This window comes from Ornithodoros turicata, unplaced genomic scaffold, assembly GCF_037126465.1.
Source record: "Ornithodoros turicata isolate Travis unplaced genomic scaffold, ASM3712646v1 Chromosome118, whole genome shotgun sequence".
NCBI classification, from domain to species: Eukaryota; Metazoa; Arthropoda; class Arachnida; order Ixodida; family Argasidae; genus Ornithodoros; species Ornithodoros turicata.
In genome coordinates this window covers 258,436-279,015 of record NW_026999300.1, presented here as the reverse complement: position 1 = coordinate 279,015, position 20,580 = coordinate 258,436, and the positions used below count along the sequence as shown (strand labels likewise).

General features: G+C 45.1%; 1 protein-coding gene across 1 annotated transcript; it reads left to right on the top strand.

Annotated features, from left to right (window-relative positions):
• The first annotated feature begins 282 nt into the window (after positions 1–282).
• Positions 283–19,044, top strand: LOC135371617 (uncharacterized). Its single transcript, XM_064605605.1, has 7 exons — positions 283–519; positions 1,697–1,834; positions 5,369–5,567; positions 7,774–7,936; positions 13,032–13,159; positions 16,735–16,864; positions 18,802–19,044. Exons 1-7 carry the CDS (start codon positions 498–500, stop codon positions 19,042–19,044), a joined length of 1,023 nt encoding a protein of 340 aa, XP_064461675.1. The 5' UTR covers positions 283–497.
• Positions 19,045–20,580: the final 1,536 nt, after the last annotated feature.

The window sequence follows — 20,580 nt, the reverse complement described above, 5'->3', positions numbered from 1 at the left end:
TAGGTAGTCCGCCCGGACAAAGGCCACATGGGGTTCACCAATTGGGTGTTTCAGGTGTTTTCTAGCTCAGCATGTTTTTCCGAGAATCCTTGGAAGCACCTAATGTTCAATGCCGCATTTACTATTTTACGCACTGAGTAATTTGAAATATGATTTAGCGGCACTTCTCACGGCAGTAAACCCGATGCAGTAATCGGTAGCAAGTACAACGCTAGTGGAACAAAGGGACGTAGATGATTTATAACAACTTTAACATTTTTAACATTTGGCGGCATTTTTAACAACATGGCCGCATTGTGCTTTAAAGTGAGTGCGGAAAATTCTCTTCGTGAGGAAAGCCGTAGCAGTTCAGTTATTGTGAAAGAGATAAATATCGCAGGGCAATACATTCTCAGTACACAATTCTACGTCCCAAATATAGTGTTGTTGTTTTTTTCCTCTCTAGGTCTGCGCCTTTTATCGTGATTTCAGCGGTGCTGCCCGTTTTATTCATAGGAATGATTATCGCTGCATCGGCACGTGAGTGATTTTTTGGTCAGTGTATTTGGGTAGTATTGGAGTATTTGGGGCTGGTAGAACACTGCTAAATGCGTGTTCATTGCCATGTCCAAGCATATTTCTCTCAATTCCACACCGAAAACTTCCGAAGAACGGCCAAAAGCTGTAGTATTAAAATATCGGTACGCTAAAACATCGTATTGCAATTTAATGAACTGCCTCATGCACGTGGTAAGATTGCCCGTTGGGAGCCCTATTAATTATTTCTAACCGTATCATTTTATGTGTAATTGACAAAAAAAATCAGCTAAAACATTGTTTAGAGAGCACGTCCAAAGGAGTTCAGCGGTATGCAGGAGTTCAATAACAGGATAATATGTATAATAATTGGGAGTACATTTGCTCTTAAGGTGAGTCATAGTCTAATACGTAATTGAATACACACGCGAATTAAATATTTCCAACGCTCTGATAATCGATAGTTAAGACTCAGTTTCTCTTTAAGTTCAGTTGAGCGAATTTAGCCTAGGGTTGCCACCTGTCCGGACTTCTCCTGAACAGTCCCCGTGAAGGTGTAATCCGGACATAAAATGTCCGGTAATCCCTTACAAAAAATATGTTCAGCCAGGGCATCGACGCCCGTATTCCGTCCTATTTCCTCAACGGAAGTCATTTCGACTATTGAATGTATAGCCTGCCTGCCTGTTGTATGTATAGTCTATTGACATGTTTTGACATCATATCCTTCCTTTGGCCTGTCTACGGGCCAGTTATAGCAAGTAAGCGTACATCTGCCATTGCCTGTCTATGGCATCTCCTGTAGGCTGACAATAGAATGGGCACTGGTCCACTATGCCCTTTCTGTTATAGTCATATGCACCCTATTCGGATTTATTTCTTGAATCTGAATCTGAAATTTTGTTGAGTTCCCGTTGTATGACAGTGTATTGATATTTTTTAACGTGTGTTTTAACGTGTGCAATACGTGGCCATCATTGGCTCATTGACTCGTTGTATTGTTATGCTCGGTTTGTAGTCTTCGCTGTGTACGTTTGACCGAATTATTGGAAATACATTGAACTTGACTTCAGAAAGCATGGGTTGTTTGGGTTATCTTTCTTTGCTCCATTTCATCTATGCTGTAACTGTTTCTTAATTATTTCAGTCTTATGGCACTTCATTAATATTCTTATTTCAGTCATCTTCAAACCATCTGACAAAGCATCCACCGCCTACACATTCTCCAGATCCTCCTCCTCCTCTCTCCAGTCGAGCAGCTCTGTGACGCCAAGCCTTACGACAACCAAAGCACAGACACATCCCCTGCCTCAGGCAGGTACGTTGATGTGATTCTACAACACGATTTACAAGTCACTCGTCATATTAGCGGGGAGCGTTCGCTCACACGCACACACACACGCGCATGCCCACTCACACATTCTCTCTCTACCATACGTCAAACATCGTGTATGAGGACTCACGACGTCACGTACAAGAGGAGGCCAGATTTTGTTACGATTCCAGATAACCACATCGACACTCACGACGCAGCTGGCTATGAATACAAGGACAATTTTGAGTAAACATGTCGATGTTGTTGAAGTCTTCATCGTCGATTGCTAGTACCGAGACTAACTGTGTCGAGATCGAACTGTCCGTGCAAAGTGAAGTATGAGACGTATGAAGTGTGTACGTCGACACCCCTAGTAAAGATGTTGTCGACGACACTGCCATGTCATGTTGTTGGCACAACGTCACGTGTGTTTAGGGTCACACACTGAGTACCTGCTTCGTGCATTGTGTGAACCACTGATATGCAGGTGTTGAAATGTCCACGTAATGCCCCGCGATGATCATTGGCATCTCTGCGTTCTTTGTGTTATCCACAAATGGTATCGCACCACCAGTGAATCTGCTTCTGGGTAGAACCGGGGCTTAGGTACACTACCACGAGAATGACATCGATGCCACTACATTTTATGTAAAGCAGACGTTTACTGTGAATATTTTCTCAATCTCAATGGGAATGGTGATTTCACTCACTGCGAAATGGTCTGCGTTGCTGTTCCTGTAAATTGCAACTCCCGCACACCGTAGTTCTGGCCTCTTGCTTTACTTTCGAAATCATTAATCGGTGTGGATTGATCTTTCCACGTTTCAGACATAGCGAGTAAGGAACTGTTGTGGAAGACTAGGTCAGCCTCTGTATGGTGTGTGCGCGTTCAGTGACTGAACGATGAAGGATGTGATGTCAGTCTTCTTGTTTTCTATGCCATCTTCAGCCACATCGTATGTCTCATCGATAACCGTTCTCAGTTTGCACGTGTTGCGTCGCTCCATCTCGGCCGTCGGAACACTGTCTGTTGACCCTTTGGTGCGTGCAAAGGTGAAGTCATCGTTTGCGTTTGTGAGGTGGAAGCCACCGACACTTGTAGCTCTGGAGAAAGCTACGTACTCAAGTTTTAATGGGCACTTCTGCCATAATCGTAAACGACATTACTGTACTTGCGACTTGTGGACTGGAATGGCACTGGCATGCAGAAACGGAAAATGGCAGGCAATCGGATGCGATTGTGAAGGAGTGCGTACTGCCGCTCCGTTTACATGCGGCGTGGGTAGCACTTAACATTTTTTGAGTGTTAATGGCTAAAGAATAATTTGCCATAACAAGAGTAGAAAACAAGCGACACTACAGCCCGCATAATCCGTGCCCGAAAACATCTGCTGTACCATCACAGGTTTTTACTGAGAAATCCATAGCTAACAAAAAGTGATTGTATACTTGTGTGTACACAATCTGAAGGTACACAATGTGCACCTTCATCTCGGTGGACATGACAAGATGTGGTAGCTGTCTGCAGTATAATTCAAATGTTCTCCTATAAGTATTTGTTATATATGTATGCAGAAGGTGGAGTGGTGGGGCTGGAGTCAGTCATTATTCAGACCCAATCTTGTCTTTTTAAAACCATGAAACTGCGAAATGCCGTACCTGTACGCTGCTCATGGACACAGTTGCTTCGCGGCACTAAGTCGGAAAAAAAATGTTGCTGAAGTCGTGTAATTAAAAAAAAAACTGTGCAATGTAGATCATTACATTTTTTTTCAGTAACCGTAGCGGTACCTCGTTATCGGTAGCAGTATTTCCCTTTTTGCTCGCATAACGAACAGATATCTCTATACAATGCAAAGCTGACGCTAGACCGTTTGGGCCCAAAAGGGCTTATATTATTTTTTTGAGAGGCCAAAGCCAGATACAAGTAAAGCGGACAAGAAAGGTGCAGAGGATGATTCTGGTGTCAACCTTGTACCCTGCTGTTAGTTTTTATGCTCTGTCTTTTGTAATGACATGCAATGTGAATCAAGGATTTACTCATAGTAAGCTAGGTTGAGTATGTTCTATATACCAGTCTTTTAAATGCAAAACCAATCCCAAATATTTTGAGAGTTGCATTTCAATCTGCCTGACCAGGAGCACAAAGCTTCTTCAATCCTTGTAGAAGGAACAAAGGCAGAAGAATGCAGTCATTTCTCGTGTTCTGAAAATGCTCCTACGCATAGTGTACCATAGTGCGGGTGATAAACTAGGTCTCCTACACCCGGATGATGCGTGGGAACCAGACGAGCAGTGCATATCTAGAGGCCCCGTAGGCGTCATCAGTGTATGCTAATCTGTAGTGAGTGGCGCCACTTTGGACCCAGTCGCCCCAGTCGCATGGTGTTATCTTGCCGAGGGCATGTAAGGCGAAGTGTAGACGCCTTGAAAGTTCGGGGTCCTGGTCAGGCGTTGTTGAAAAGTAGTTTCAAATGGCTGAGGCTTGTAAACGCCCCCGGCCTGAAGTTCAAAGTTAAGGTAGTTAAACATTCACAGCAAAGTACATTGTCCCTGCAGCAGCACAAAATGGAGAGAAAAGGCAGTATACCCTTGGGTAAGACTTCATCGTTCTTCATTGAGAAGGTGGTTGCGTGCAATCTTGTGACTTGTTAGTGGTGTGCACCTTGGGAACGTACCGTTTCCGTCAAACACTAAACACCAGCGGAGGCGAAACCACTGCGTGTAAACCTATTGACGTGCTTGCGGAAGATTTTTAGGATGAGATAGACGTGCGTAAAATAAAGATCGAGAAGAACCAGTGCATTACGACGCAAAGTATCATCCTCACTTTCAATCTCCCTACTGTCGAAGTACTACTACTGTACTGTACTGAAGTACTACTGTTGGAAGTTGTGCATCCCTCAGCTGAAGTGCGCCCATACATTCCAAGCACCTTACAGTGCCTGTGTTGTAACAGGCTCGTGCATGCCGCGGGCTCGTGTTTCGGGTTTCCCAGAGACTAAAGGGCGAGACCGCTAAGTAAATGGGTTCCTCTGGCCACCCATCTTACTCCAGATCTTGTGCGAAGTGGAGAAGTTCGGCGTACATGCGAATTTTTCGAAGAACAGTTTGAATTTTGGAAACTCTCAGGAGAATTTGAATGTCGAAGGTTTGATACACCTGTGATTAAGTTACACATGAGGGTTCACTTCCTTCTCAAGACCAAAAGTTCCGCGCTGTCTGCCGCGATGCTGTAGGTTCGATGTGACATGACGATGACATATTGCTATCAGACAACTGAGTTTCGTAGGAGTAGATCAATGAAATACAACGCCGCGCATGACACGCCCTTGCAAATTACCGGCATATATAATAAATAGCATTCTCTAGTAAAATGTAATTTTTTCCGCGCGGATCGACATTTTGTCCGTGTTAAAATCAGTGGGGCGGTAGGCTTCTTACGACGTCGGCACTAAATACGGAATAACCGGATGCTGCCCTATGTTCATATGCAGTTGTATATAGATGAAACAATTAACTGCCATTCCATTTCAGCTGAACGGCTGTTTGTGTGCGTTTTGAAGAACTACGGCGTCGTGGTGCCAGACGGATTATGTGACGTCTTGTTGCTCACCTACCGGCACAGATTTCCACATGGAACTCTTACAAGATTGTTGATAGTGGAGAACTTCACTAACACTAATCCAGGAGGTTCTTGTATCATCACGAAATGCGGCATTAACATGATTCTTCTGTAAGTAACCTACAGTAACCTACATTTAAAGTGTACAATTAACGAGCAATGATGGGGGTAAGCTGCTGCCATTCTGGATCAGAATTTGATCATGTGCGACCGTCATTGTAACAGGAGCGCGATGAGAGACTGACTGAAACGCGACTGAGAGTCATCGGTATACCGGATAGTAGCATCACAGCATACTTAACATGTCAATGGGGGATAGTGATCGAAGTGTTATCGTTTAGGAAAGAATTATTTATAGCAATTTCGGCAGGATTTTCAACCGCTTATGTCAAGTGAGTGATTCGTGTTGTACTCGTTATTTAGATACGCAGTATGGGGAATTCAACAAATATTAGCGCCGTCGGCTTCAAATAAATGCATTCGAAAATACAGGAAGCCCGCATGACACCTTAACATTTGGTAACTAACTCTTAGTGACTGGGTTTTTTTTACAATAAAACATGATTCTGGTGTCAACCTGGTGTCTGGTGGCGGAACGGGACAAACCTCATTGAGAACTATTACAAAACGCTGAGGTGCGCACGTGAGTCGATTTTTATTGAATTTTAAGCATTCATCATTCAAATTTCCATGCAAAGTGAACCGAAGCCAAAACATCGCGCCTGAGAGATGCATCACCTTCGCCGACGGAGCCTTATCTGTATACCAAAAAAGTTTTTCTAGAACGCCTTTGTTGAACTGTGGCAGTTTTTCTCAGTTATTATAAGTAACACATTTGAGACAGGCAACTATTTGTCATCAGCCCTGTTTTGAAGAAGAGGAACTCTTGAGAAGATCGGTTTAAACTGTTTAAACGGTTTAAACGTAGCTTTCTTCACTTTTCAATTCCTTCAAACAGGGCATGTTTTATAGTCTCAGCTGTTGAGGGGTGCTCTTGCCACGTCGGTACGCTGCCGTCTGGCGATGGATGGCGGCACACATGCACTGGGACAATTCCTAAATTTCTAATCCACTGGTTTAGAAATGCCGTATCGCGAAATACATGAGCTTGGCCGGAGCTGTTAGCAGGAGCCCCATTGCGATTTTACCACCTTTGGAAGTGTAATGTGGGCGCAGAAGTCATCAATCGTGGACTGAAGAATATCGGTTAGATGCCAATCTGCAGTGAAAATCCCGTCAAAGGAGATGGGGCTAATGACTGTCCAGTTTGTCTGTTCCTGTATTGCCGGCTCTAGCTTAACAGGGCTCTACCAATGACCCAGAGGCCTCGTTTGGTACACGTAGTCCACTCACGTTTCTGCGTCAGCGTGACAAAACACTGATAATGCTTATCTAAGGCGAGCTGGACGTGTTTCACATCGCCTTGAGTGAAGTCTCCCACCTTGATGATCCGCACCTAAGCATAACAAAATCAATCATGTGGTCTACACTGGTAAAGAAAGAAAGTCGAGTTTAAGAGTAATTAATGAAGGGTATATGCAATTAAGAAAAATATTAAATTTAAATATTATGGAATCCAAGGGTACTGAAAGTAGTTGACGCTAATCAAGTCATATAGTAATTGCGTCTCCTGAACGTGAAGAGGAATTCATATATAAACCGTAAGCAGACAGCTGGAAGTCTGAGCTGGACGGAGTTGGAAGGCGGAAGCTGGACTGGAAGTCGGCTCTAGAGCTGAACTGTGTACACAAAAGCCAAGTATAGTCCGGAAAAATTTCTTCCCATTTGCCGCACTACGCCACTGAATTTTTTTTCTTGTCATAAAATCGGCACCTGTCATGGCAGGGCATGGTCCTGTCACGGGGCAATGCTTCCCTAAACCAACCTCAAGTTTCTGTCCGATTCCCATGAACCACCAACTGAAAACGAACCTAAAAGTTGGTCCACGTAGGTAAATGTACAAATGCCTCGTAGACAAAGGCATTTGACCTGAGCGCTTCTCGGTATGCGTCATTCCCCGGGCAGTCTCATTTGTGTTTCACATTTACCTTAAAGTTCCAGCAATTCATCATTCTGTCCGATTGGAAACAATACATTATGACAAGCGGGCGTTCAAGTATTGTATGGAAGTAACAGTTTATCTCTCCTGACTAAAGAAATGTCGCATGCACTCTGATGTCACTTGTGCGAACACGCTGCGGCGCACAGGCGAACAAGCCAATGTTCACCTCACTGTTCCCTCAACAATACCGTGATAAGTATGGCCACGTGTAAGGTTTTCTATACGATTTTTTTCTTTTTTTTTGTTATTTTGCAGGCAAACAACTGACAACCAGGCGCTTGACAAATTGGCCAGCGCTGATGGAACAAAGGATCTTCAGTGGTTCGAGGGACTCAATTTTCGACATTATGGGATGCTTAACCTGCGGATTGGTCTTCACACTGAAGCAGCTATAACACGTGTAATTAATTACTTCAAGGCGAGTGACTGAGATTCTCTTTTTCCGCTTGCAATTTTACGGAAGAGGTACACGAATGGGAATCGTGCACACGCTTTTTGTTTGCTTGCTGTCTTCATTTCATTACATGTGACCGACTGTATCTTCTAGTGTTAGTTTTACCTGATGTGCATACCGAATCAAAAATAACAAAGACTGTTAAGAGCATCAACCGTTTACTATATACATAAAAACGAGACTTTCGTGCACTAGGCTGCACTTCTTCAGGTTTGAGCACCTGTTACAAGTGGTGAAGCATATTTGAAAAACCAAGTCACATGGTACAAGAGAAAAGGGTAAGGGTGAAGAGAACTACAAGCCCAATACAAATATCAACAAAAATGAAAAACAAAACGCAATCAATAGGAGGTGGCTGGACAAGGTCAGACAGACATACAGACGAGTCGGAGTTGTACGTGGAGGAAACCAATAAACATCACATGAATAGGCACAGCAGCCAGTTGGCACAAAGAGCTTTAGAATGCGTACGGGGAATTAAGGCTCAAGAGCGAAGGATTGAGGACACACAGCACCTTGATGGCTTCCAGACTCTGGGAAAGTAACCCGGAGTTGATGTCTTACTGATTGTGTATCATCGTGTATGATGTGAAAAATGGCAGACAAGTGATAATACAGTAAATAGGCTCATAGTATAAAGGACTGTAATGGGCCGCCGTACACGTTGATGCCGTGCGGCTGTAACGTTGCAAATTTCGAAATGAAAAAGGATTCTCGATTTTTGCGTTTGATGTCATTAGCGTACCCGGATTCTAAAATGGTGATAAGTATATGCGTATGCAGATCATGGTCCCGGAAGATTAAAATGTAGCGATACAGGCGATTGACGTTTATTAACAATATCTGATTTATGGCCATAAAATCTTTCACGGATGGTGTTACGTGTTTCGCCTATATATTGTTTATTGCACAATTTGCATGTAATGAGATAGCAGACATTGAATGAGTTACAGTGAAGAGACTGCCGAATAGAGAAAACGAAACCATTAACAGTGCTACAGGTGGAGGTACATGTTGCAATAAATAAGCAAGTTTGGCAGCGGTTGCTGTTGCAAGGAGCGCAACCGGGACTCTGTTGATTATTGCGGGAGGAAGTGAGTAAGTCGCGTATGTTACGTGATCTCCGAAATGTAATAGCCGGAGCATTAGGGAAAATGTCTTTGAGATATTCATCGGCGTGGAGTATGTTTAAATGGCGTTTGAACACAGATCCTACATTACGGAGTGCGCGGTTGTAAGGTGTAATGAAAGTGCATTTATTATGACTTTGTGCCTTATTGCATTCACGAGAAAGCAACCTTTCCCTGTCTATGGAGGTGGCTCTGGCTAGGGCATTGTCGATGAGTTCGTCGGGATATCTGCGCTCCTTGAAGTAATTGCACATGTCATTTGCATGCTTCAAAAAATCTTGTGTATTGGAACATATGCGTTTTAAACGTGAGAGTTGTCCAAATGGAATGTTTCGCTTTTTGATATTAGAGTGATGGCTGTTGAAATGAAGGTACTGCCGTTTGTCAGTCGGCTTCTGTGACGAGTTTACCCGACTCGAGAGAAACAGTGACGTCTAGAAAGCTGATTGAAGTTCGAGAATAGTTGCACGTGAATTTGATGGAAGTGTGCCGTGAGTTAAAATGATCAAAAAATGAGAGTAGAGAGGTTTCGTCAACTGTCCAGATGGCAAAAATATCATCAATGTATCGCAGGAATACTAAAGGTGTCACTGGAAAAGACTCTAAGGCTCTTTGTTCAAAAAGCCCCATGAAGAGGTTTGCGTAATTGGGTGAGACACGGGAACCCATCGCTGCGCCCTGAACTTGGACATAATGTTTGTCATTAAAAACAAAGTCACGTAAGACTAACTCAAGAAGACAGATAATGGTTTTAGTTTGAAGAAGATCAGACAGAAAGGAGGAAAGAAAAAGCTCTACAGCGTTAACACCATCATGGGGAATATTTGTATATAATGACGTCACATCCACAGTTACCAGTATAGCGTTGTTGAGGTTAGGAGAAATGTTATTAATGGAATTTATTTGGGCAAGGAAGTCGTTAGTGTCCTTTACATAAGAGGGAAGTTGTGGAGGAATATGCTTGATGCAGTGATCTAAGACGAGGGATATTTTCTCAGTCGGTGTATTAACACCCGAAATTATAGGCCTGCCAGGGTGGTTACTTTTGTGCATCTAAGGAGATAAAAAGAACCAGGCGTGGTGTTCTTCGGTGTTTGTTTGCCTCATCTATGTAGGCCGATGCATTCATAACGACGATTCCGCCACCTTTGTCAGCAGGTCTAATGATGATATCTTTACGTGTCATTAAGGATCAGATTCATTAAGGCCGTCCTTTCTGCTTTAGATAAGTTAAATTTCTTAGCATTGTTATCAATGACAGTTAGGCATTTAATATCGTTATAAACCGCTCTAATGTAATTGTCAATCATGGGGCTTGTTTTCGACGGGTCTGATGTCCAGTTTGAGGGTTTCTTAAATGGTGTTATCTCTATGTTCACTGCCGTGGAAAAACGTCTGCAGGTGCATTCTACGACCTAAGCTTAGAATGTCATTTAGGATTTCGAAATTGTCAGTGCTGGGAGGGGTGGGCACAAAGGTGAGACCTTTGGACAACACATTTACTTCTGCTTTGTTTAATGGTACGTTAGCGAGATTGAATACCACGTTGTTTGTGGCTGAACTGGGATATGTATGAGGTGTCAAAGCATCGCAAATATCAATATCCTCAATCGGAGTGAGTTGAATGCCGTCGCGTTTCGCCTTCTTGGACTTAGTGCGTTGCAGGACGGAAAGTTTACGGACACAAAAAGAGCGCAGCGAATCCAGCTCTTCCGGCGATAGTACACGGCTAAGTTGTCGAAGTTGATTGTCTGTGTCCTTAATGACATGTGAGGCTTCATTCTGTGAAATTCTGATGAGGCTTATGGAAGCATGGGTCAAGATATTGGACCAACTTTTGGAATTACGGGGAGATTGAAATTTAAATGAGGAACATGCACTGAGCAACAAACCTTTAGGAACAACGTTTTGTTTAATGCAATAGGTATAAAAATACAAGTGGGAAACAAACCTTGCTTTCGTATCTAACAATTTACGAGCCTTCAGGAAAGAAGGGGGTTTTGAGTTGTCCGAGATGTACCGTGAAGTGCGGAATCCTGGTTTCTTGAAAGTGGCCCCTCCCGAAGACGAAGGGGACGTAGGCTTCGGAAGGTTGGCGTTGGACGCCGGGCGAACTGGCGAACTGGAGGCAGGGATGACACTTACAGTGGATTGCACAGTATCCAAACGAGGACATTCACGCACAGTGGGCACTGGAGGCGAAGAAGTTGAGGGCTGCACAAGACCGTAATTACCATCTGAAGACGCGTTGCAGGTAGAGTCACACTTAAGGTCCCATGGAGCGCACTGGGTGGCATGTGGAGACGTAGGCACTACCTCAGGCAGAAGATGATGGCTAGAATCCGACTTGCTCGGGCCTGCAAGTGGCACAACAGGGCTCAACGGGGCTGTGTATGTGACGGGGGTTTTGGCATGTTGGGCTTGAGGTGGGGTGCCCGGCGAAAGAAGGTCAATTGGAGGAAAATCTTGGAGGTTCAGATGAAACGTATCGTGGGGCTCCAGGGGTGAGCAAACGGCGGAAGAGAAGAAACGCTTGATGCAGTTAGTGTGATGAAAGAACTCTTGCCCCGTGGAGATTGAGGTGGTGACCGTCTAACGCCAGAAAATCCCATGGAGACTGATATACCGCATACCGAAGGCAGAGAAACCGCTTGAGGTAAAGGACAGGGAGAGAACGAGTTCAAAGCAGAATGATCATTATCTCGACAACCGGTCCGACGGAAGGGCGAGGTTGAACAACAGAGTATACAAGGCTTGATTTGCCAGTTCAGTCCCTGTGTGCTATTATTCTACGAGGCTTGTACAGAGCGTTCCACGAGAGGGCGTTGTTAAATTCGTAAAAATCGTTTTCACTTCTACAAATTATGGCACTAGTTGGAATAGTCCTAGAGACTCTCTGCATTCGTGTGTCATATTAAGTTCGAATAATCGAATTCGCAAATTAGCTGACGCAAGGTAGAGCATCCCTTGGTCACCAAAAAAACGCACGATAGCAGAGCACAGAGAGCAAACACGGGGAACTAATGAATTTGAAAGCTGGGCCAAGGGTGTTCGTTCGAGCCCATTGCTCCGCAACGATCGTGTCGGGAGAAAGCCAGAGAGTTTTACACCGATTGAGGAACACGTCGCGCAGCCCATCCTTATATGTGGGCTGGCAGCTGACACGTTGCGAGACGTAAATGATCCAATTCCGCCGAGGTTTGTTTTGTGCCTTTATAGGAGGTAACGTATTTGGATGGAGCAAGTTCCGGAAACGTACGCTGTCGTGATTGCGTACGTTTGAAATACCGTGGTGGTTCTCCGCAATGCACAAAGCTGTGCTCATGCCATGCAGATGCACCAACAGATCAAAACTCCTATAGTAAAATTCACTAATATTCGGGAGCGCATGTCTCTGCTTTTGACATGTTGACCCGTGTGATTTTAATTCGAATAGTGAGTTCATCAATCCGTGGCCACCCTGTATATATACGTCATTTTTTTTTTCTATGTTGAGTAAGGAAATTAATATGTACGAACAAATAGCAAATACATCCTTATAGGACGCCCTTCGCATCACACCTGCACACTTGACGTGATTACTTCTGAACTTGGAATGAAAATGTGAAGAAAACTAGATATCTCACGGGTATGGACGTTAACGGGCGAACAGCACGCACAAAGGGGGATAGTTTACGTGTCGTGCTCCAACTTCAGGACAAAGTGTGCGGGTGTCTCTCTAGAAAGGCAATCATAAGACCCGCATTATATAGTCTGTGGGATCATTCGATTGAATTCTCATGCCCAGGGACGCAGCCGTCAAAGAGAGGATGTTTGTTTTCGTCTCGAGGTGTCAAAATTCCGGGAACGTTTGCCCGGTGCCGCGTTTGCATTTGAAAAAAAATTAAGAAACTATCTATCTAACATCTGACCTATCTGACATTTCACAGGCACTCCGTGAAAAACAAAACCAGATGAACACAAGGGGTCTCCACATTATCGGTGTGACACCTTATTTTTATACCAACACTCCCACAATTGGTGACGACATGAAAGAAGACCTGCGACGCATTGTTACGTAAGTGAAATAGGTACCGAAAATCGTACCGGAATAAGCACTGGATTCATTTATTGTCAGCTAATGGGAATGGGGGACAGTTATTGCACACAATCAATCCATCTATTGTGTTGCTAGTACAATGATGCGAGACGTATACTTTGTTCCACGAACATTCTGTCAAAGTGCTCTACGGAACAGAGTGGCTGATCATGCTCCTGACTATGCCTATTACTATTTTTGTTACAATATATATTGAAGCTGAGCGCACTGGAAGTACGCTGACGAAGGAGATAGCTGAAAATGCCTTATATTTGTTTTGTTTTTCTTAAATATTCTTCCAGAATTTGTATTTCGAGCACCCTGCTTCTTCGTGTTGTTCAGGCATCTTATCTTCGTAACCATTAAAGCTAAGCTGTTTTGTCTTTAGTCTTACTGCCTATATGCTGCTGTACTCTTTGTTGTAGGTTCTTGGTTCTAGGGTTTGCAGGTGCCTAGAGAAAAATCGCAAAGTAGCCTCATTTGACAGAGGAGAAAAAATTGGCGGTTTTGTTGCCGCGTAAGTGCAGAATGGAATTCCATGACCTGTCGTGATAGTAAGCACGAGGCAAGTAGCTGCAAGTAGAGCTTGCATACTGTCAGTCTTCAGATAAGCCTCATCATCGAAATGTGAGGATCACATGTGCGGAACACTTTAGGCATAGTAGGGAACCTGCTGTGATTGCGGCCTCCCATTTTCGTTTTGTGTCATTGTCCCTTCGGCGGTGAGCTCCAGGAACATAACATCGCGTTCCTGTTATCCTTGGCATGATACAATCTCCCTTGGGAAAATGTGCCACAGCAAAGCACTTGAAATATGGACGGACTCTGATTTGTCCGCTCCGTCATGGTCCGAATCACGTCGCACCAATCTTGTTGTCGCCGAGACGCTCGCGGCCATACAGGCTGCACTTACGTTAAAATAAGTAAAGAATTATCCAGAGAGAAAATTGGCCAAATAGGTCGTCGGGGGATCCTGTACTTCACGGTAAGGGTTTCATACCCACGTTCCCGGATGTTTTGCGCGAATGGAAATATTTTTAAACACTGGCAAACCGATATCACTCATGTTTACCTTCTGGTTTTACAGAAAACGGAAGAGTCGAAAAAGTGTTATTTTTGTAAATGAGGCGATATTTTATCTAGTCACCTGCAAACCCGCAGAACAAACAGCACGGCAGCACGTAGGCAATAAGTGTGGCGAAAAACTTCCATAGCATAGCCTTAATGGTTACGAAGGTACCAGTCCTGAAAATTGAGGAATTGCTGTGCTCGAAACGGTCATTCTTGGAGATTATAAAAAACAATTGTAACAATTGTAAGATATTGTGGCGGCCCGTGTGTGATGAGGAAGACGTGCCTCTGCTGCCATGCGCTACGGCGCTGGCACGGCAGTTAGCGGCACCGTCCTAGCGTGAGGCCACGATCGTCTGCCCGCTGGGACATTCCATCATCGCCGGTCAGGACTGAGGTAGAGGAACACCACCTCCTATACATTTGGTGACCCGAACTATGAACACCATGTTCGGCGTAGTTCGGCCCAGTACCATCCCAAATTTCTGCAAGCCCACCTCCGAAGCCATCTCCGAAGGTACGGTGCATCGTTCTACCGAGGAACTGCTAAGTGACGACGTCAATCCACCGCGGCTCGACTCATCGCAACGCCCGGCCGCGCAACACCACGGTTCTACCCAGCTCGCTCATCTACTCACATCGCCATGGTCTCTCACTCTGCGTCACGTCGCCACATGCTTCGCGATGACATTCCTCGGGCTTTCACCCGCGGCACCTTCATGAGCATCACGCTCCCATACCGGTCGCGGTGCGCCGCTGGCGGCTGCATGGCCCCATCCTCATCGTCATGCCAGTCCCAAGAACCCTGCCCGCCTTGCCTTCGCACCAGGCTTCGACACAGGGTGCTGGCAGTCCATCCAATGGCGCTCAAGAGGCACCGAGACCAACGTTCCACCGGGGACCCGCACAGAGGCCACCGAGTTCTACTCCCGGTCTCCCCGTACTTCGCGATGGTCCTCCCTGGCAATCTCCTTGGCGATAGTACGAGCTCACCGCTCACGAACAGGTCGCGGTTCTGTCGCTCCACTCTCTTATCACTTCGGCCTACCTACTCTGCTCTCTGCTTCGGCCCGCCCTGGAACCCTCCGGCCAGCTCTTGTCCGACCGTTCATCCCGCCACTTCTGCACACTCAGCACAAGACGCAAGAACAGCCGTCCCTTTTGCACGTGTCGCCTGTCTTCCTCCTCTTCATGTATCGACGCGGACCTCAACCGCTAGCTCTACACCGCGGCCCGTGTGTGATGGCGAAGATGTGCCTCTGGGGCCACGCGCTACGGCGCCAGCACGGCACTTGTACCGGCGCCGTCCTAGCGTGAGGCCACGACCATCTGCCCGCTGGGAAATTCCATCATCGCCGGTGAGGACTCATGTAGAGTAACACCACCTCCTCTACAATATTTTCAGCCATTTTATTCGGCAATATATTTCCTTAGCAGTAGGCTTCAATGTATACTGGAATGGGGAAAAATTGAGAGGTCGACGGGACCATCCGGCGTTAAGTCACCCCTTAATGAAAATAACTGTACAACGTACAGATGGGTAAGGATGCACCCTATATATTGCTCTTGTGTTCTTGGTTTCTATTCTTCAAGCTTCTTTAACTTCTATTCTTCAACTTCAGCTAAGTGAAATAAATTAATAAATTCTTTGTTTCGTTTTGCAGTAAAGTAACAGCATAGGAATACTATGCAGCATAACGCTAAGTTCTTATTGAGGACAAACCTATCGGCAATGGCGTGCGGGGCCTCCTCATCCATTTCTGTGACTGCAGGTGACATAGACCCGGTTTGAGGAACGATTCAATGCTTCAGTGGCAGTAACTCCCTTTAGTGAGGCACAGTTAATCGTCATATTCAAGTGAAGGGTCGACGATCTCTGTTCAAACTCAGCGATGATGACGTACAAGCATGTTGTGAGGTAGGAGCTGTCTGCGCCCAGTAGCCACGCGATCGTCGCTAAGCCCCTCCCCCCCCCCCCCCTTCCTAGTCAAGCCCGTAACATCATGATCCCAACCTAAATCATCCACTTCTTGGAAGTCGAGGGCGTTTGCGACGGGTGTGCTGCTTAAAGCCCCTGCTCGTGGTCTCGTCTGATCGTGTTTCGTGCTTGAGCACACTTGTTTCTCGGGCAAAAAGCAAGGGAGGGACGTGTGCTTCACTACCCCTTGAACCCGCTCCACTGTTGTGTATGTGACGGAGGGTCGCCCTGCAGTGATTTTCCCAAAGAAAGGGTTGTCTACGTTATGTGCTATGTTCTTGTTAGTCCCTGGGTGACCTGTAAGTTTTTGACCGTTTTGGCATTAAACCAACCGTGATCGCACAGCCTGTCCTGTCATTGTAAAGTTGAACAACGCCGCTTGACGCCCGCAAAGACACTAACAGCCACCGTGGCTTTACCAATTTCATTCCCAGCCCATTCCCATTCCAACTTCCACCAGCACATTATTGGGTACTTATGCGCATTAATTACAGTTATCTTGCAGGGAAGTCGACTTAGACGCCCTTCTCATCAGAACAACTCAGACAGAGTCTGCTCTATTCGAGCCAGAGTGTCGTCTTACCGGACCATCACTATGGACGCACCTAGACAATCTGGAAAAACAAGTAACTTTCGTAAGTAACTACGGCACGAATACTGCAGATGTTTTGAAATCGTGTTACGACATAATAGATTGCCTCCGACTGGGGCTCCGTCTCAACTCGACCTGACGAACGTCTTTTCAGTACGTTCGAATATTATATTGGAAGAATGCATCTAGGGCGAGTTCAGGAAGCGCCGCACCTGCTGCGAAGCCCGTGCAGCATTTTCTGCACCGTTGAGGAGGTGACGTGAAAAGTGCAGCTGTGAAACATTGTGCATTTAGCCGCATTTTTTTTTCATCCACGTGGTGCCTGCTGATCATTAATGTGCTATAGATAATCCCATTCTTCCGCCGCGAGCCAGTTTGGAATATATCGGTGCGCTACACGACACGATAATTATGTCATATCGTGATATGTGATTCTGAAGAAAGCGGTTATGATTACTCACCGTATATTCAAAGGGAGTCTGGCCATTAATGGGTCATGCCTATACCTGAAGCTCCACCCACTTTTTCAGCTTTCTGACCAATACAGTCTCGAAATATGGGGCGCTGTCAATCAACCTATCCCCACTATTTGTTCGCCCTTTTCAACATGGGCAGCGCCATTTTGGGTGGCAAGTGGATACCTCTCGCTATCTGCAAAACCCCTTCTGCTCTTTGACTGGACAAGCTGCTAGGTCACTAGTGGATTTTTGGTGCAGATCTGATGATCTCCACCTAGAGTGCGTGGGGAACGGGAATTGTCGTCTGCTTCCGCCGTTGTACGGCTGCCAGCAGAACCACCTGCTAAGGGCACATTGTGTCGTCGGTACGATTTTGAAACAAATCTACATGGATAATTGGAACGTAAAAGGCAAGAATGATTATATCCATGAAATCCAGCAATTGAATATAAGATTGTACAGCACAGTGCCGTTTTTTTGTTATGATTTCGTTGAGATCACCGCGATCGCCGTGTTTACTCTGCCTAACACCAGCGACAAAACGTATTAGTTTCGGTTAAATATCGATGGGTGAGCATCAGTTGAAACTGATTTCCAAGAAACGTACATGAGCAAGTACATTTCCAGCGGAAAATCAGTTGTCCGCAGAGAAAATTTTGTCACGAAATCCCCGCTTCACTGTGTTTTCGTCGCCGTTTTTGGTGGCAGTGAGGTGTCATGGCGGTCCCCTTGATAACAAGCAAACCAATCAGTGGAGCGAAACTGTGATCGACAGGTCGAACCTCTTTTTGTGACTCCTCCCAATGGCCAGACTCTTTTAATATACGGCTCGGTGATTATTAACTTCGTAGCGGTCCCGTGCGGCGAGTCCCGGGAAAAAAGATAGGATTTTGTTGGAGGTATGTTAAAAGTTGGAAATAAAACAGGAGGGACAGACCGGCATCGTGACCGACGGTATAGGAACTGGTATTCCGTGGCATAACACTTCACAAGCTTCAGCTACAAAGTATGCACAATAACTGAGACTGTAACTGAACAGAATCTGATAAAGTGACAACACAGAGTGGTGTACACATCCGCTGACTGTGTCCCTGAGGCAGCACTGTGCTCCTTCACCCTCTCACATCGTGAGTGAAGGGAAGACGCGTCTCTCGAACAAAAATAGAAAAGAATGTTCCTTCACGAATTCCTTGTGGATGATCTATCCAACGGATCTTTGTCCTGAAAACGACTACGGTAGGAGTTGACCGAAGGGACCGGATATCCTCATTGGGACAACTTCGTAGCCTTTATAATTAGATAGTTAATCATTTAAAGTCAATTAGGACATTCGATGGCGCCCTTCAGCATATGCTATATTTCAAGTGACTTTTTATTAAAAAGTTATACATAAATGTGATAAAAACCTGTTCGAATTTTCTGGGACACCCTGAGATATACGCCTTGGGCTTCACTAGGATGCATGCCCTTATGAGAAAGAGTGACTGACGTAGATTGCATTGGACTTGTGTTTTGCATGCAGGTTCAGTCGTTGGAGTTTGCCAGGACCGTCCAGCTTCCCTCCGATCTACGGATATTGCTCTCTTTCAGCTGTACCGGCTTCAAGACATTTTACAAAAGCCTCTCCGCTCACTTGAGTCATCAAGACATCGATATCATTCGCCATGAGAAGTGTAGAGTAAGCCAGTTGGCGAACTATGGAGAGGAAAATGTAAGCGTGCGTATGGTTCACCTTCCGCGGACTCATGGGATCGGTTTGCCATAACGCAGGCCCAGTGCCCACAAAAATTCCCACACGAAGCTTATGCTGCTTTCTGTGCAACAGTCCGCTGTCAGTAGTGATAATGTTAACGAGGAAACGAGAAATAGTTGTCGAGGTAACTTCACGTGGAGTCAGACAAGGTCTTTCGAAAAATTTCAATCATACCCTAATACGTATGCAGTTCACTGGCCATCAAATTACCTAGAAATTTTGAACAGTTATATTATTTTTGTTGTTAAATCGGCAAAGTTAAGGGGGTCAGTCTACAGTTTTCCATATTTGACATTTTCTTACCTTTGGAGCCTCATGTCTCTGAAACTGCAAAATATAGCAGAATGAAACTTGGAAATAAACGCGGCAGATAGACTTAATCTGTGCGTTCCGTCCTTTATATATTATTATTCCGTTATGTATTAAGGAAAGCGACCGCCAATTCAAAGCGAATACCCCTTATCGCACGAATAGTCCTTAAAAAAATCGTTGAAATTAATCTTCGCTGAAGCTGCAACGCCACCAAGCGTATAAACTGAAACTTCAAAACGAGAATATGGTCAAAAGTTACCTAAGTTACACGTGACATGCCTTGTGACCCTGCTAGGATGAACAGTTTCGACCAATACCAAGTAACCCAAATGGTGAACGTTGGTTGCTATTGGTTGTTTGTTATCGAGCATCTATAAGCGCATGTTTTCTTCCGGTTATTCCTGACGCTTGGTTTTTATATACCATTTCCCATCGCTTTTCTCCATTAATCGTTCCTGCGGATATGTATTCTCGTTCTTCTTCTGCATCATTTCATAGGACTTTCTATGTACCCGTAAAGTGCTTCGGTGGTTCGGAGTCATTCGATACGCACATTGCTGGCTACGTTTAAAATATATGGCAGGTACCTTCAATATCTATTGACCACCTTTCTCTCTCCAGATCTGTACATCTAAGAAGCCATGCGTAGAGTTTTCCGGATAATTTTAGATATCTGATAAGAAGATGAGAGGGATATGATTTCGAGGGGGATCCGAAAGGGATCCCATATCCCACCTCCCTGTCGTTCTTTTTTTTTGTCGGATATCTCAAAAATCTGGACAACTCTGTCCATGGCTTGTAAATGTGCACAATGATCCACAGCTTGAGATGCCAGCTGCCCCTTTGCACTCTTTTAACGCATAGTTATTGTGCACATTACCGTAACTGCGCACATTTGGTAAAACATTAGAGTGATACAAGCTATTTGCTTATCGGTCTTGATTGTTCCTCACATCAATGTGTTGGTGGGAGAAACAGGACATGATTTTAGACACATCCTTTAAGCATGGCTAAGATTCGTCAGTATTTCATTGTCGCGCCTAGGGCCGTGGGTTGCAGGACATGATAGTATATAGTCGCTCTTTCACTGGATGGCAGCATAAGTGATACGTATGGGTGCATGTACTTGAGAAATTACCGCGGAGATTGCCTTCAGAGATCCCTGGAAAATATCGCACCACTTCAAATGAGGAACGTGGTTACATTTGACGTGGCTAGAAAACCTGCCTGACTGGA

What these genes read in the sequence shown, in the direction of transcription:
- LOC135371617 (XM_064605605.1), top strand. Translation starts at nt 498, where the DNA reads ATGATTATCGCTGCATCGGCAC. An exon ending in GTGTAATTAATTACTTCAAG is followed by an intron (nt 7,937 to 13,031) that starts GCGAGTGACTGA and finishes GACATTTCACAG; the next exon opens with GCACTCCGTGAAAAACAAAA. An exon ending in TGGAAAAACAAGTAACTTTC is followed by an intron (nt 16,865 to 18,801) that starts GTAAGTAACTAC and finishes TTTTGCATGCAG; the next exon opens with GTTCAGTCGTTGGAGTTTGC.